This window comes from Planococcus citri, chromosome 3 (assembly GCF_950023065.1).
Source record: "Planococcus citri chromosome 3, ihPlaCitr1.1, whole genome shotgun sequence".
Taxonomy (NCBI): domain Eukaryota; kingdom Metazoa; phylum Arthropoda; class Insecta; order Hemiptera; family Pseudococcidae; genus Planococcus; species Planococcus citri.
The window spans coordinates 25,425,256-25,442,765 of record NC_088679.1 but is presented as its reverse complement, the minus strand read 5'-3'; the positions used below and the strand labels follow the sequence as shown (position 1 = coordinate 25,442,765).

At 32.1% G+C, this 17,510-nt stretch overlaps 1 protein-coding gene across 1 annotated transcript in view; it reads left to right on the top strand.

Annotated features, from left to right (window-relative positions):
- The window catches only part of LOC135841414 (mitochondrial protein C2orf69 homolog), a 60,568-nt gene that overhangs the window by 36,406 nt on the left and 6,652 nt on the right, over positions 1 to 17,510 (top strand). Inside the window, exon 3 of the mRNA XM_065358358.1 lies at positions 16,788 to 16,915. Coding sequence (XP_065214430.1) covers positions 16,788 to 16,915 — 128 coding nt within the window. The remainder of the gene's footprint in view (positions 1 to 16,787; positions 16,916 to 17,510) is intronic.

Below are 17,510 nucleotides of genomic sequence, written 5' to 3'. Positions count from 1 at the left end.
TGTACCGAATGTCTCGTTTTTTTTTTCATATTTAGTGGAGTGAATTTTTAGTTGATTTTTTTCTCGATAAAATAGGGTACGTAATAAACATGGCTATTGAAGTTTTGCTAATATTTAGAAAATTTGCCTAAAATACACTTTTTTAGGTAATTCTATTTTCAATATTCTAGAAAAATTTCAAAAGTTTATCAGTTATTTTGCAAAAAAAAAAAATTGATATCGAAATTATTAGGTTAGGTGCATACTTATGTAGCAATGCAGCTTTTAAATAATCTTAATATTTCTGATTCTGAAAAAAATCTGCAAACCAGGTTTTATACCAAACTCGACCCCTCCCTCCCTCCCTCCCTCCCTCCCAGATCGATTGCGACCATTGAAGATCTGATTTGAAACCTCTCGGGTCATTCCACGTCAATTGGACCAAGAAGTGGTAGGGGGGTTCGGCGACTTTTTTGAAATTTTTCCTATAGAAAGACCTTCCGAAGGGATGACCAATGGCGCAAATCGCAGCCCTCCAGCCTATTTTTAAAGGCAGCCAGGGGGTGTCAAAGTTTTCAATGAACCTACAATATCATCCATTTCAGCAGTGGATTACTCGATAACCGCGGTACCTACCAAAATGGAACTTTTTTCCGTAGTTAGGGGTTTCGAAAGGCTTTTTGGTGATATCATAAAAATCAGTGTTGCCACTTTTTTCGTACAAAAAGTTAGCTCAAAAAGTTTTGAAACGTAATTTTCATATCGTTCCGACGCTCAAAAATTCTGAAAAAAATATATTATGAACAACTTTTCATGCTGAACAACATATTGAAAAATTGGGATGGTACTATGTTGCAAAGTTGATTTTTAAAAATTTAAAGTTCGCAAAAAAATGCGATTTTTTGATTTAAATCATAAAAAAAAGTTTTGATAGGTGAAGTTGATCCATTTGACTCCTATTTTTACGTATCTGTTGAAAAAGTTGAAAACCCTCTTTCACTCGATGAAATAAACTCCTCACAAAAAAAACAAAATTGAAAAAATTAAATTTTCAATTTCAAACATCAAAAAAAGTTTGAATTTATTTAGTCGTCTTATTTTGACCTCTTTCTGACGTATTTCATGAAAAAGTTGATAAAAATTACACTCACAACAAAAAAATGAAAATTCGTTCATTTTTTGAATCTTTTCGAATTCTGATTTTTTTGTGAGGAGCTCACGTGGAATGACCCTCTCAGAAGATTCTTCAGTACCTACCTAATTTTAAATTATTCTAGGAGGCGTTTCAAACAACTTCAGCCTGAAAATTAATTCGTGTTACAAGTTTGACATTCTGGATCCATTAGGGAAAAATTCTTTTTTGTTACAAAGCAAAAATTTTTAATTTTGAACGAATTGTTACGGGACAGAGTTTCAGTTTCCGAGATTGTTTACAATGCCACGTGTAGTGAATTGAAATTGCTGGAGCAGGGTTGATAAAGTCACAAAATTTTCAAATGATTTTCCATTTAACATTATTTATTGGTAGGGAATTCTATAAATAAATTGATTCAACTGTTTCATCAATAGTCTTCAAAGTCGCGAAATTTGACGAAGTTTAGTACAAATTGCATAGGTGAAGCATCATTGGAACATTTCGAAATGACGTAAAAACACTTTTCATTTTCAAATAGTCGAAAACTGGTGAAATTCTAGTACAATTTAAGAATAACATGACAAAAATTGCATAACACATCGTTGAAAATCTACCGATTAAAATGCGTAAAAGAGCTGAATAAATATGATTTAAATCATTGAAAAATCCATAAAAACTGAAAAAAAAAATTGAAATTCACTTGAAAGTAGGAACGTTGTTATAAAACCTATTTTCAAACATTTAAATCTACCGAAAATTGACAAAATTTTATCAAAATTTGGCAGGATTCACAAAAACTTGCACAGAATATTGTTAAAGCACGTTAAAATGGAATAAAAATACATACTTACTTGAAAAACATTAAAATCATTTTCAAAAAGTGCGAAAAACTGATTCAATTTCAAAAAAAATGTGTCGGGTAGGTACAGTGAAAACTACTCAAAACATGTTAGAGATGACATTAGAACACTTAAAAAGCATTAAAATTATCCAAAATTTCTAAAAATTATTGAAATCTTGGGAAAAAGTGTCAAAATTAAGCCAAAATTTGCTTTAAACATCGTAAATACGTGCTAAAAATTGAAACATCAAAAAAAAGCATAAAAGTATTTTTTTAAATAATTATCAAAAACTGACGAAATTTGTTGCATGAATTATGTATCATTAAAATATGTTGAACATGACAAAAACTCGTCAAAATCACTGAAATTATTCAAAGTTACCAATGTACCTAAGCAAAAATTGATAAGATTCAAGCAAAATATTTAAAAATTGCGTACATATTAAAAATGAGAGTAAAGTGTATTTAATCAGCTCAATTCTCAGACTAGAATTTCAAAAAAATTATGAGGTATTAGAAAAGGACCTAAAAGTCTACTTTATTCAAATTCATAATATCAGATAATTGGTCTTTTTTTTCAAAAGTTCTCCCAAGTCTATTTGATAAAATTTTTTCCAAAGTTTTTGAATATCGAAATGTCAGGAATGGGTCACTTTTTCAGATCAAGAATTCATAGCAATTTTTTCCAAGTTCTTAAAAATCAGACAAAGTACCAACTAGATTTTTAGCTGTCCAAATCAATGTCCTCGCCGTGTAGAGAAATTTCAAAATTCTGGAAATATCGCGTGATATTCTGTTCGACGAAATTGATGTTGAGTAGTTTCTGGACGAATTTCGATTATTTTTACTAAATAAATAGTTAGGTACCTATGCATTTTTTTGAAAAAAAAGAAAGAAAGAAATGAATCGCCAAAAATATCTAGCTAATTTTGAATTTTCAAAAATTGGCTTTTGAGCAGCTTAAATTTTGCGGTTATGGGGGTTTTAAACCATGCTCTTTGCAAAGATCGTGGTACTATCCAAATCGGAAATCGAGTTTCTCTTATTAATATCTATGTATTAGATTAGATACTCGTAATAATTATACGTGTAGGTACCTACTTGAGTAAAATCTTATTGGTTTGGCAAGATTTAAAAAAATGTCTCTCGAATTAAAAAGATGTCTTCCGATTTAACTTTTCACTTCTCAGTAGCTTTTCGAATAATATTCACTGCAGAATTGATGACGTTCAAAAATCGTAGAAACATTGCCAACGATAGAGGGTAAACTTTCAGAGCCATCAGATCAGTCGATTCTTGAGTTTGACATAAAAGTATATAAACATCCTGTCGTACTTTTGTTGACTTATACCATGGTGTAGAATATACAGCAAATGATAAACTTGATGCCTGCAATAAAAATTTCCAAGCATATTCTGAACATGAAGTATTGCAAGCCATCGATTTTTGGCTTCCGTAATTCATTCTCTTTGGCAAAGTTTACCAGTTCATTTAATTTTGATCCTGTCCAACACGTTGCAAAGATTGTCAATATAGTGGTGCAGAAAACAGAAACTTCCTTTATTTTTACTATGAGCGGAAATCTTGGCTGGTAAACAGGGTAACGTAATGAAAAATTAATACTTTCCAAAAGTATACATAAGTATTTACTAAAAAAGTTGTATGACTTACCGACGTAATAAGTAATGCATGCACGATTTCTATGTATAAAAAACATACCATTCTTAAGCCTGACATGATTTCAAAATCTGCGCGGAAATTTTCTATCATTCTGAAAACACAAAACATAGTACTTATTCGTGTCAGATCATTGATTTTTTTCTACCAAAATTGAATAGGTGAACTTTGATTGTCCGAACGAATGATCGACGTTTACCTTTTTAGATCATTCACCGCATGGATAGTTTTCGTAATTGTCTCCCTGAATTTTGATTCATTGAGCACGTTCGATTTATCAGCCGCAGAAGCATCGGTACTTAACGAATTCAATTCCTCTATTATAAATTGCGCTTGATTATGACACAATGCTGTCCAGATCATTGGATATAAGAATGAACAGAAAAATTGAAAAAAAAATGCCATGCCAATAAAACAAAATGATAAATTGGCAATGACATAAAATTGTAAACTTCCATACTGCTCAACAAGCCCTGGTAATGGTACCATGTAGTATGCGTAATTTCGTACTTTGCTTTCTTCGTAAAAAAGGGTCGTGTTAAGTGTAGTAACAAACCCATATGATGCCATAGGTACCCAAAATGCAAGTGCACAATTTACGATTAGTTTTTCCAAATCGATCCGCGTTCTTGAATTCCTCGTGATCTTCGTGTTTTTCACCAATACTTCATCTAAAATCGAAGCCATTGATTCTGTTTCATTTCTGCGCCAAATTATTGCGATTGCTGGTAAGATTACACCTTCTATCAGACAAAGCACGAAAGCAAATAACGAAAAAATCATCAACGTGATGTCCCCGGATTGTCTGCCATATAACAAATATAGAATCACTACAAATGTTGCTGTAAGAATCGCTGCAATCAACCAGCAAATCCATATGCATCTTGTTTTCCAGTGTAATTTATCAGTGACGCATATTTGACTAAAACTGATAAACTGTAGCAAGCAGAACTGATTAGCCAACGTTGTTCTGTACCCGAATATATTTTCTTCTCCAAAAACTTGCTTTACAAGTTTCACCACATCTTTGTACACTTCCATAGTACAATAATTATGAGATGATCGAAATAATACAAAATATGGTATCACATTTTTTTAATCACATCAGCTACACAGAGAATTTAGTGCAGGGTGTAGGTAGATGGTAGGTATCTACTGGGTACAGATTTTATAGATGCAGCTCAGATTTTCAATGAATATTCAATTCTGCACTTCGTAATGCGCCTGTATAAAAAATTTTCAGTTCAACTCACGAATAAAAAGATCCACAAATTTCAGGACTCACGTACCTACTTAACTTCACGCGACTGTTTACTTACAATTGGAGTAAAATTGAATAACCAATATATTTTTAGATAGAAATTACTCGTAGGTATTGTCAAGAAATCTGGAAACTTCCTGACATGGAGGTGTGGTGATTGATGTCATTGTGCATTATTTCAATCCTTCATGCGACAAAATAATATGTACTTACCTACTCGTAATTTTTAAATACTCGTAATACGAAATATCATCCAAATCGCGTGATCTTATCAATATTAATTTACAAATGATTGACACCATTTTAAAAAGCATTAATTTTAGAACGTTTTCCCAAGATCACATCAGCCTTCTAGATTTTTCAGCTTTTGAGCTAGGTATGTACTTATACCTACCTCTATTTTGTAAATTAGCGTAAACTGGAACGCTTCGTTTTTTTTACAGTTGAGTGATTTATTGAAGCTAAGATGAGAACAATTCAACATTAACAAGTTCAAAAAACTCGTTGAATTTTCAATTTTTTTTTTCAGAAATTTTTTCTGGAAGAATGCCCTTAGACTACTTTGAGATTATATTATCAATTTACTTGTAAATTTTCCATAATTATATAAATATAAGTTTAAAATGGTAAAAATACACAGTTGAGACATTTTGGATATTGAAAGCATCGCTTCTCGACAGTTTAAGGTTAAGATCCGTATCATTTCATGTCGCTTTAAACGACTTGAAGGGTTGCATCAAATTTTAACTTTCTACTCGTAGGTCAATACTCAAATTTCTTAAAGAACATTGCGAGTTACCTCGGGCGAGTCGATCCCTGACCGGAATTTTGAAAAGTTTGTCCTTGCGGTCAAAAACTCCTGTGATGAAATTTTCAAATCGCTAGATCACTCCCCTAACCTCTCCAAACGTTTAAAAATTTCCATCTTTGGTGGTTTTAGATTGATTTTTTTTTTCGAACGTATGTATTTTGTAAGTAAATATCGCGTCTTTAGTTTTTCAATGGCGCTTTTGGTGACCTTTCTTTTGATTGAAAGGCTCTATAACAAGATACCTGATATTTCTTATTTTAAAATTTTTGCTTGTTTTGCGAATGCTCTGATAAAATTACTCAAAAGTAAACTACACGTGTAGTGAATTGAAATTCCTACAGCAGGGTTGATAAAATCACGAAATTTTCAAATAATTTACGATTTAACATAATGTTTTATTGACAGGAAATTCTACATATGTATAAATTGATTTTATTCTTTTAGGTATGTATCAATAGTGTTCAAGGTCGCAGAATTTGACCAAATTCAGTACAAATTGCATAAAGCATCGTTGGAACATGTTTAAAACACGTTTTAAAATCATTAAAATCATTTCAAATAACTGAAAACTGGTGAAATTCTGGTAGAATTAAAGAAAAACTTGCCAAAAATTGCATAACACGTGGTTGAAAATCTACTTATTAAAATGTAAAAGCATTGAAAAATCCATAAAAACTGAAAAAAAGCTTTGAAATTTAATTGAAGTAGAAACGTTGTTCAAAACCTATTCAAATGACACAAAAACGTTTTGAAAAGTATCAAATTGACTTAAAACACATCATGAATACGTGCTAAAAATTGAAACATCCAAACAAAATATAAAAGTGTTTTAAAAAGTTATCAAAAACTGACGAAATTTGTTGCATGAAATATTATTAGGTACCTACTTAATATGTGTTGAAAATGACAAAAATTAGTAAAATGCACTAAAATCATTCAAAGTTACCTACCTAAGTATAAATTGATAAGATTCCAGCAAAATTTTTAAAAATTCAGTAAAAATTTCGTGCATATTAAAAATGAGGGTAAAGTCTCCTCTCCAAGGAATGTTTTAAATCATGGGTAAGTATGTTTTTTGTTTAAATCAGCTCAATGCTTAGAATTAAAAAAAAAATGTGTTATTTATACATTAGAAAGAGCTTAAAAAGTCTGCTTTTATTCTCATTCATGATGTCAGAGATTGGACATTTTTTTCAAAACTTCTCAATAGTCTAATTCGGTAAAAAAAATTTCAAAGTTTTTTATAAGTCTGACATAGTCTAGGAATACCTACTTAAGTCACATCAAGAATTCATCTCAATTTTTTTCAAGTATTTAAAAGTCAGACAAAATGCTGACTAGATTTTTAGCTGCCCAAATTATTGTCCAGGCCTTCAGGCTTCAGACAAATTCTTTGGTTGTTTTTGAAAATTTTTTCGATAAAAGTACAATTTTCAACACAGTTTATGCGACAGAGAATGAACGATTTTTCTAATTGGAGCTCCCCCGGCCAATCAAATTTTTCAATCGATTAAAGATTTTTGCCTTCGCTTCGCTCAAACTTTCAATCCTATTTTTCAAAATAATTTAGATACCCAAACCTACTATGTAGGTATTTACTAAAAACTTTTAAAAGTTGAACATTTTGAAACTTTGAAAATCAACTTTTTGCATAAAGGATGATGTTTTATGTTTCGAATTATCAATTTTTCATCGCTTCGTTCGGACGGATTTGAATTCTACTACAAGAATTTTCAAACATATCCCAGAATGAAAAAATCACTCGAGAAATTTCAAAAACATAACCCAATTAATGAAAAAGTTCAAATAAATTTTTTATTCGACATTTTTACGTATTTCCAACTTCCCGTTTTAAAAAATTGGTCGAACCACGTCTGGCCAATTAGTTGGAAAAATCTTGGTGGGGCGGGGGGGGGGAGTCTGAAGTTGAAAGTTGAAAAAATCTAGCGAAAAAAGTTGGGAGAATTTTAGTCTCACCTCCCCCTCTCCCAATCTACGACACATTGCTTCGTTACGCCACGCGCCACTGCCAAAAATGCTCGAAAAATGTGATCGGGCTGCTACAATTTTGGGAATCGTATTTTCTAGTCACAAGTCTTATTTTCTAAAGTTTTGGGCGCGAGCTTGAGCCTGCCCCATCCGAAAGGGTATTTTTTGGATCTAAAAACTTCATAAAATTGCCTGAAAATGATCAAAAAATTAAATTAGGCAGCTACAGAGTCCCAAATCGAGTTTCCTAGGGTTTTGTCGCGATTTCGAGTCAGTACATCCGAAAAGGTATTTTTTGAGCACAAAAATATGTCATAAAATTGTTCAATCTGAAACTCAACTTTTTACCAAAAAAAGATATAGGTAAATATTGTTCAAATTTGTATGTGGTCAGTGCCCAATCCTATTTTTTGACCATGTTTAGAAATTTCATCAAACATATATATTTACCGGTATAACCCTGAATTATTATTTTACTGTTTTAGGCATATTTTTTTTTCATTTTTAGTGTGCGTAGCACGCTATTGGTTTCGCTTTGAGAAATTGAAATTTCAATATTACAATGAATGTTCTCTTAAGCTATCCAACCGTTTTTCGTACCTATTGGACACCATTTGAGAATCATTAAGGCAGAGGGTATAGATTTATTTTCATTCAATTCGGATGGGTAATTGCTGAGTAATTGCAATTTTAGTTCATTATTTTAATGCATTAAATCCTAAAAAAGGGAAAAGGGGACTTGTAGAACACCTGCCGCTCATTGTACACTGCTATACCCCCAGTCTATTCCATCACCAGCTGTGTTTCAATTCCAAGTGGGAGTGGTTTGGTGGGGTGTTTACCAAACAAATATATTATTTTAATGCACTAACCCTCGTAATGAATTCGTGGCTGAGTGGTTAGGGCATGTAGGTAGGAATAGGAAATTTAGGGACCCAGGTTCGAATCCCCGTGAGGTAAGTAGGTAGGTGACAGATTTTTCGTAGGAAAATTGGATAGGTAAATGCTTTGGAGTTACCTATGTAGTACATTTGCTAACTAAAAAATCATTTCATTAATTTTTTGTCTACCTATAGCCATAAGTATAGTAAGAATTACCTTGACATGAATAATTTTCAACTTTTTACTTATAATTTAAAAATTACTTCAAAATGAGTAATTAAACTAATTTTTGTACAATTGAAACATGTAATTTTTATTATCATGAATTAGTAAAAATTATTAAAACAAAATGATTTTTACTATTGGTACCTATAGCAAAATTTATTAAAATGATAATTTTTACTATACGATTACAGTAAAAATTATTGAATGGGATCTGGTACTTAATTGTGCTAAATACCAGTATTTAGTTAAATTTTTTTGTAAAAATTACCCATATTTTTTTCGTGTAATTTAGAGGCAATTCAAATTCTTAACATATTTTATAAGATTTAATTCTTAATTTAGAATAAAAAGCAAGTTCTGAAAATTGGTTTGAAAATTTATAAATTTGAAGACAATGGAAATTTTAAAAAAAATAATATGAAAATTTGTATTTAGAGACGCTGAGAATTCCAAAAATTGATTAAAAGTTCTGTAAGTTGCAGATAATGTGAACTTGAAAATTATATGAAATAAGTATTGTAATATTTTTGAAGAAGATGAGAATTCTGAAAAATTGGAGGCAATGTGAATTCCAAAAATTGAGTAAACGTTTTACAATTTGTGGACAGTATGAAGATGAACTTGAAAATTGAATTTGAAATTTTTTAATTTAAAGACAATAAGAATTCTGAAAAATTATTCAAAATTTGACTATTTAGAGGCAACGTGAATTCTAAAAATTGATTGCAAATTTCCTAACTCAGCAGCAATGCAAAATTCTGAAAATTTATTGAAAACTTTATGAAATTGTAGCGATGGGGAATTCGGGAAATTGATTTGAAATTTTGTAAATTTTAAAACAATGCAAACTATGAAAAACAACTAGAAATTTCTTAATTTAGAAGCAATACAAGCTTATAAATTATTCTGAAATACCTATTGTAATTTGGAAAATATGAAAACACTGAAAAACAATTATTATTTTGAAGCAGTGAGAGTTTCAAAAATTCTCATTACTGTGACATGGTTGATTCACTTATGCACTACCTAGATGTAAAAACGGTTATAGCTGTAGAAAAGGCAGCTAGCTACGCACACTCTGTCTAGTTTAAATTGGCGAAATCAGCCAAAAATCAAAATCTTAAGGCATTTCCTTCTCTCTCCAGGCTAGAGAATGTGCGCGTAGCTGTCGTAGGATTTCAGATCACAGGGGCTGATCTTTTGTGGTTAGTTTTAACACCTAAGTACTCATCTGATAGTACTTTACTATCGTCAATGCCCCGTTGTTATTTCATATTTGACGAGTGCCTGAGCCAAAAAAGTAGGGTATTTTCAAAATAAAAAGTTCGGCTCTCGAGTATCTATACTGACGCAGCAGCTACGCTTTTTTTGCCCCTATAAATTACGAATTTCGTATACAGCGAGCTTCATTGAACGAATACCTCATATTATGCTCGCGAATTGTAAATCGGTGTAATATACTCGTATTTTTGAAAAATACCCGTTATGTGGGGTAATGTAATATTGTTAGTGCGTCGGGTTAATCGTGGTAATTTTTACACATCAGGATTCACGTTTTATGACCGTTATATTTATACCTACACTTTACGGATGAGCAATTTTTTACCATTAACGTGATCTTTTGCATTTTTAAGAATATTGAAAATTTATCGACGTAGTAGGTGGAAATTGAATGACACGAATGCGTCATTCGGAAATTATATTATTCGGAGTTGTCGACGTTTGTGGTAATGTAAAGTAATGCGATCGGTATATATGGTATTTAAAATGCATCGTGTAATTAAGATATCAGTTAACATTAACGTTGACAAACGACTAAAATGCCGCCACGTTCAATTGTATACCAAGGTAAATATTCGAATGTACCACGATGAATATTAATGTAACTCGAACGCTTTGTGTAATTCACAAATTAAAGAAGAAAAAAAAAAGAGGACGCGTTTTGTATACACGATGGTTGGCTGGTGAAGTAGAGGGTAAAAACCCAGAGAACCTAAAAAGATGGCTCACGATGAGAAATTTTTTCGCCAAAGCGATCCTTGTATTGTTTCATTTTTGAATAATGAAAATAAGGCTGTTCGAGCGAAGTAGTGGTTTTAAAAGTCCATTCATCAAGTGTTTCGTAGTCGAGCTTTACGAGTAGCGTATTTTTAATTTTTTTCCCTACAAAAGGGACCCGATGCTGATGATGGCGATGGACGTGGTTGGGTTTTGGAGTTTATTTTTCAACCTTTCACTCGACTCGTAGGTATGTTTTATTATAAAGTTGTCGTGTTAGAGGTAGGTACCTAAAGCTACCTCGTCGTCATGGTAGGTATACCTACATTGAAAAGCTGAAATTTATTCACCGAAGTCATTTAGTCGGAAAATTTTTGGTTTCTACTGAAATTAATTGAGTTTATTCACAAGTGAAATGGTATTAGGATAGCAGAGGCAGAGCTTAGTCGAATTTTACCGAATGCCAGATTAGTGGTGAGATTTGTACTATACTACGATATTTTATTTGTACCTACGAGTCCTGTACTTATCCTATCGTGCTTGATCGTTCAACCAATGAATACCAAACCTTTGACTCGACAGTCGACACTCTCGGGGGTGTGTTTAATTACCTGCTCGATTTCGATGTCATATCGCGCTATCGTGCGCTAACTATACACATGCGAGAGCGTGTAAATCCGTCATTGTCCATTGTCATTCAAGATATAGCGTAACCTACAGCTACCGCTACGAATCGGGAAAATCAATTTTACCTGCCTTCAATGTAAAAGGCGAAGAGGAGATCGTGAGTTTGTAATTTGCCCAGCATTGAACGTGGTTTACGAGTATTTTATAACTTACAGTCAATCGTATACAATACACTACCCTTAATGGGTAATGAATTAAAACTCGCCCAAGTTATACTCGAAAGAGACAAACATTTTAATTCGAATTTCCAAACGTTGTTTCATTTCAATTGCTATCTGGATTATCTTTGTTGTTGGCAAATAAAGCGGAAAAATTCAAAGGCTAAATTAACCGCTCTACATTTACCCAATATCATGTTGTGGGTGAGCTTTTCTCAATTTGAAATGCCCTTTGTGAAACGTGAATTCCAATTCCAACATTTTGATGCAGATAATTGAATTGTAAACTATTCGTATCTTCATCGATAGTGAAAAGGTGGCCTTTGGATAGTTAAAAAAATATATATATCGTTCCTGATACCAAAATTGATTTATTTTTGGTACCTATCGGCTATCTACCTACCTAACTATAGAAAAATCAAATTTTGAACATTCCAGTTCAAAAAATTAAATTTAAACGTCGTCTCCTGCGCTGTCGATTTCTTTCATGTACTTAAACACTGACGTTTTTTTTTTGTAAAAATTGTTCAAATTGAGGTCAGAATGAAAACAAAATATTTTGTGCCTGAATTCTGAACTGGTTGACTTTTTTGATCCCAAAACGTGAAAATTCGTAGAAATGTGAACATAATAAGAAAATAATTTTGATATCATAAGGGATCCATGGAGAAAGCTGTGTGAACAAATTTTCAAAATGTTGGGGGGGGGGTTGTTTATAAGTTGCCTAATTTATGAATAATGAAATTTTTCCTTCAAGTAGTTCTTTTTCGATTTGAACTACAAAGTCTTTTTTACAAAAGGTGATCTTAAGACAGTGTGGCAAGAAATGCAAAAGAGCCGAAAAAACTGCCAAAATCTTGCCGAAATTCTCGTGGAAATCATTGTCAATGAATAATGAATAAAACACGTGCCAGATTTTTTGAGCTCTTAAAAGTCATTTTAACTTGCAGAAAATTTTCTGAAACAGGTGAAACTAAATTCAAAATACATCATTGGCTGAAAATTCTTAGTGCAGAACTGCAGAAGTGCATTTTTTCATTTTTGGCGAATTTTTGAAAATCGTTTGTGCCAAAAAATGCAAAAAACAAAATTTTTCTAAATTTATCTAGAAAGCTAAAATTTTGTATTTACCTCATTACCGACCCTCTAAATGGATTGGAAAATGGTTTCGAACCGTTTTCAGTGCTTTTGAAGTCTCCAGCAGATTTTTCTATGTTGAAATTTTCATAACATTTTACTAAAGCTGAAATTCAGTAAGTATGTATATGCCTTATATTTAACATAACGAGTCTACTACCAATGACTTTAACCCGTTTTGGAGCCTCCAAAAGTTTTTTTTTGGGAATTTCATTTTTTTGGAAAAACACCCCAAAATCTGTTCAATTTAAATTTAGCACGTATAAATGCGTTCAGTGCATATCAGTGAACCAACATAGCCAATTATAAATGAATTTTCACAAAGAATTTCTCCTAGTTCAGAATACTGCAATATTTTTCAAATTTTCAATCATGAATATCGTTGGAAAAATAATATACCTATATAGGGTCATTCCACGTCAATATGGACCAAGAAGTGGTAGGTGGGTGCGGCGATTTTTTTGAAATTTTTCCTGTGAAAAGACCTCGACCAATGGCGCAAATCGCAGCCCTCTAGCCCATTTTTAACGACAGCCAGGGGGTGTCAAAGTTTTCAGTGAACCTAAAATATCATCCATTTCAGCAGTGGATTGCTCGATTACCGCGATACCTACCAAAATGGAACTTTTTCCCATAGTTAGAGGTTTTGAAAGGCTTTTAGGTGATATCATAAAAATCAGTGTTGCCACTTTTTTTGTACAAAAAATTAGCTCAAAAAGTTTCAAAACGTAGTTTTCATATCGTTCCGACTCTCAAAAATTCTAAAAAAAATATATTATGGACAACTGTTCATGCTGAACAACATATTAAAAAATTGGGATGGTAACTTGTAACAAAGTCGATTTAAAAAAATTTTAACTTTGCGAAAAAATGCGATTTTTTGATTTAAAACATGAAGAAAAGTTTTGATTGGTAAAGTTGACTCATTTGACCCCTATTTTTACATATCTGTGGAAAAAGTTGAAAAACCCCCTTTCACTCAATAAAATGAACTCATCACAAAAAAAATCAAAATTCGAAAAAATTCAATTTTCAATTTCAAACATCAAAAAAAGTTTAAATTTATTCAGTTGTCTTATTTTGACCACTTTCTGACGTATTTCATGAAAAAGTTTATAAAAATCTCACTCACAGTAGAAAAAAATGAAATTGTTTTTTTTTTGAATTTTTTTGTGATGAGTTAATTTCACCGAGTGAAGGGGTTTTTTCAACTTTTTCAACAGATACCTAAAAATAGGTGTCAAATGGGTCAACTTTACCAATCAAAACTTTTCTTCATGTTTTAAATCAAAAAATCGCATTTTTTCGCAAAGTTTAATTTTTTTAAAATCGACTTTGTTACAAGTTACCATCCCAATTTTTTAATATGTTGTTCAGCATGAACAGTTGTCCATAATATATTTTTTTTAGAATTTTTTGAAACTTTTTGAGCTAATTTTTTGTACAAAAAAAGTGGCAACACTGATTTTTATGATATCACCTAAAAGCCTTTCAAAACCTCTAACAATGGGGAAAAGTTCCATTTTGGTAGGTATCGCGGTTATCGAGCAATCCACTGCTGAAATGGATGATGTTTTAGGTTCACTGAAAACTTTGACACCCCCTGGCTGCCGTTAAAAATGGGCTAGAGGGCTGCGATTTGCGCCATTGGTCATCCCTTCAAAAGGTCTTTCCACAAGAAAAATTTCAAAAAAATCGCCGAACCCACCTACCACTTCTTGGTCTAATTGACGTGGAATGACCCTATATCTACGACTACGAGTACAATTTCAAATCCGGCAGGAACAGATTTTATAAAAATAGCGTGTGTAATATTCGTCAAGAGGATCATTAACAAGCACTAATCCTGTTAATTCGTGTTGAAGTCAATTTGAACGGTTTTTATGGCTCATCTTGAATTTGCAAAGTATATGGCTGGAGGCTCCCGAGCATCTTGAAATAAGCTCCAATCGACACATCAAGTTCAAATTAAGGAATACCCGAAGAAAATTATAGCTTCTCAACTTCATTAGAAAAAAATTAGTGAAAAGTTCTGCTTTTGAGAATCTGCAGATCTGCTGAAAGCTCCAGAACTGCTCAAAACGGTTCTAAAACGTTTTGTGACAGATTCGGAAGGGTCGAAAATACATGAAAAAGTCATGAATTTTGCTCGAAACACACTTAAAAAAATTTTTTTTTAAAAGCCCATAAAATAAAAAATTGAAAATTTTTTCAAAAAATCTGAAAATGAAAAAATTGAAGTACGTATGTACTTGCTACAAATTTGAAAAAATTGTCTCCCTGTTTGAAGTTTCATATTTAATTTTTTTTCATGGAGAGTGGTATTTTCATGCGGTAAAAATATGAAAAATACGTCATGAAAAAGTCATTATTTTTTGTCTGGGAATTTTGTCAGACACCCTACTATTTTTCAAAAATTCACCAAAAATCGAAAAATCTACCTGCCTATTTACTTCAAAACCTGAAATTCGAACCGATGATGTAATATTTTTGTGCGCTCTTTCAATTTAGTTTTGTATGATTAAAAATTTTTCTTCTGATTAAGATACCTCCCTTGTCAGAATTTTTCAATAATGAAGTATTTTTGAAAAAAATAAATCACTTTTAAAAAACATCAACCTCACAAACCAAATTTAACCCCTCCCCCCCTTACGGGTGTAATAATCTTGTAATTATAAACACCCAAAAAAAAAAACCTTTTTTTTGTCGAAAAATTCTATGTTCTGAAATTTTATTTCTCTTGATTATTTTTTTCCATAATGGGTGGTTTTGTGATAAGATTGTGAAATATTCAAACTTTTACATGAAAAAAAATATAATAAATTTTTGGAAATAACCAAAGAGTTCTGCGAGAAAAATTTATAGGAATTAGTTTTTTTCTAGGAGGCTTTGCTTTTGAGATTTTTTGAACAATAATTGGAAAGCTGAATTTAGTGGATTCATTTTGTGTGACTTTTTGAATGGGTCACAATGAAAATTCGTTTTACAATTTTTACCGACTTTCTGGAAACTGCACTCGATTGGAAATCTTCGGTACCTACATTTCGATTTTCATCATAAATGATTAAACTTGATTTAAGCCACAGAATTTCATATCCAGATACTCTTGATATACCAACCTAAACGCTTTTTTTTCTTTTTTTCCCAATATTAAAATCTCAATTGAAAGGAGTATGGACATTGATTACTTTCGATGGTATTATAATTAAAACATTAGGTTAATATAACTTAAAATGGCAACACTTTCTTGCAACGTTTCAATCAAATTGTCCGAATTCAATTTTTTGGCTTGAATTTTTTCAAAATCTCACGAAATACGAGTAAGTAGGTAGGAAAGTAAAAAAATTCCTAATTTTGAAAATTCAATCGGAATGATTGACAGAAAATTTTTCATCAGATTATTTCAATCTGCTGAGAACAAATTTAGAATCAGTTTTATAACGTGGAATTTTTCGTGGTTGAAAAATGCCATAAAATTGATAAAGAATAAATGGTAATTTTTGGCATCTACCGTCTTAAAATCGTTGCTAAAAAAACGCTGTAAAAATCCGAAAAAATTGAGCGTTTCCCTTCAAAAATGACCTTACGTGGACCCCAGGCTCATTTCCCTGTTCGCTTGGAAGGCTCAATATTTTTCTGACTGGTCTTCGTATCAATTTGATTTGAGCTTACTCCCCAATTTTTGTCAAAAACCAGTGCCTGTACTTTTTTTTTGTTCCTTCCTCGCTAACGTATGAGATGGGTAGTCATACTTTAATACTTACCTAATATAGTGAAACTTCAGAAACATTCACATCAGAATATGAAACTCTAACCAATTCAGAAAAAAATAAATACTTAAAACCTCGTATACAATATTTCTATTTAAATAATCCTTTTAAGCTAAATGTGTACACTATAGATTTGAATATTTATGAGTACCTATCTACATAGGTATTTTGTTGTAACATTATACGCATGTAGGTACGTCTACGTACAGTACACTAATAAGCGATATTATTTTGTAGGACTTCGCAGAAAGCATGAAAAGCGATCCGAATAAAAAGGAATTTGTGAACTGGAGTCTGGAAAACGTCGGTGAATTATTGTATCATAAATTCCCCAATTCGGACATTCTTGCGGTTCGACCATGCAGGTGATTATTGATTACAAAGTCGTTTATTTATGTTAACACGTCCGCACATTATGTAAAATCATTAGCGTGCGTGTTCCGTGACTTTCCCACTTCCACTCTCGATACCTCTACTCCGGCGACGACCCCGGAGAATCCTAAAGCTCATTACGTATTTGGCAACTTATTGCACAGTAAGTTGGTTTTTAAAGTAATTTATTAACGTCTACAGTCTACACGTTCGCGCCTCCTCTGAGAGTGAAGCTGAAATATAGTCCGGCGATAATTTCACCGTGTAATGGTTTACACTGCGGCGGTGTTGTTTTGTATTGTTTTTACCGATGTGCGTGATATGTATATGTATTGTGCTTATAATACAGTAAGCATGCGGCTCTGAAGACAATTTTTTATTTATCTTCGATGGCTTCACTCGTCGGGTTTCCATGCAAAGTCAACTTGTCAGTTTCAGTTAATGCCACATTAAAGACTTGTTACACTGAGGTGAAAATATTTACAGTGTTTGTTCCTGTTCGTCATTTCTGGCTTATTATTATAGGTACCTACATAATTTTTCCTATGCGCCAATAATCTAATATTATTTCATTAAAGTTACGTTGAT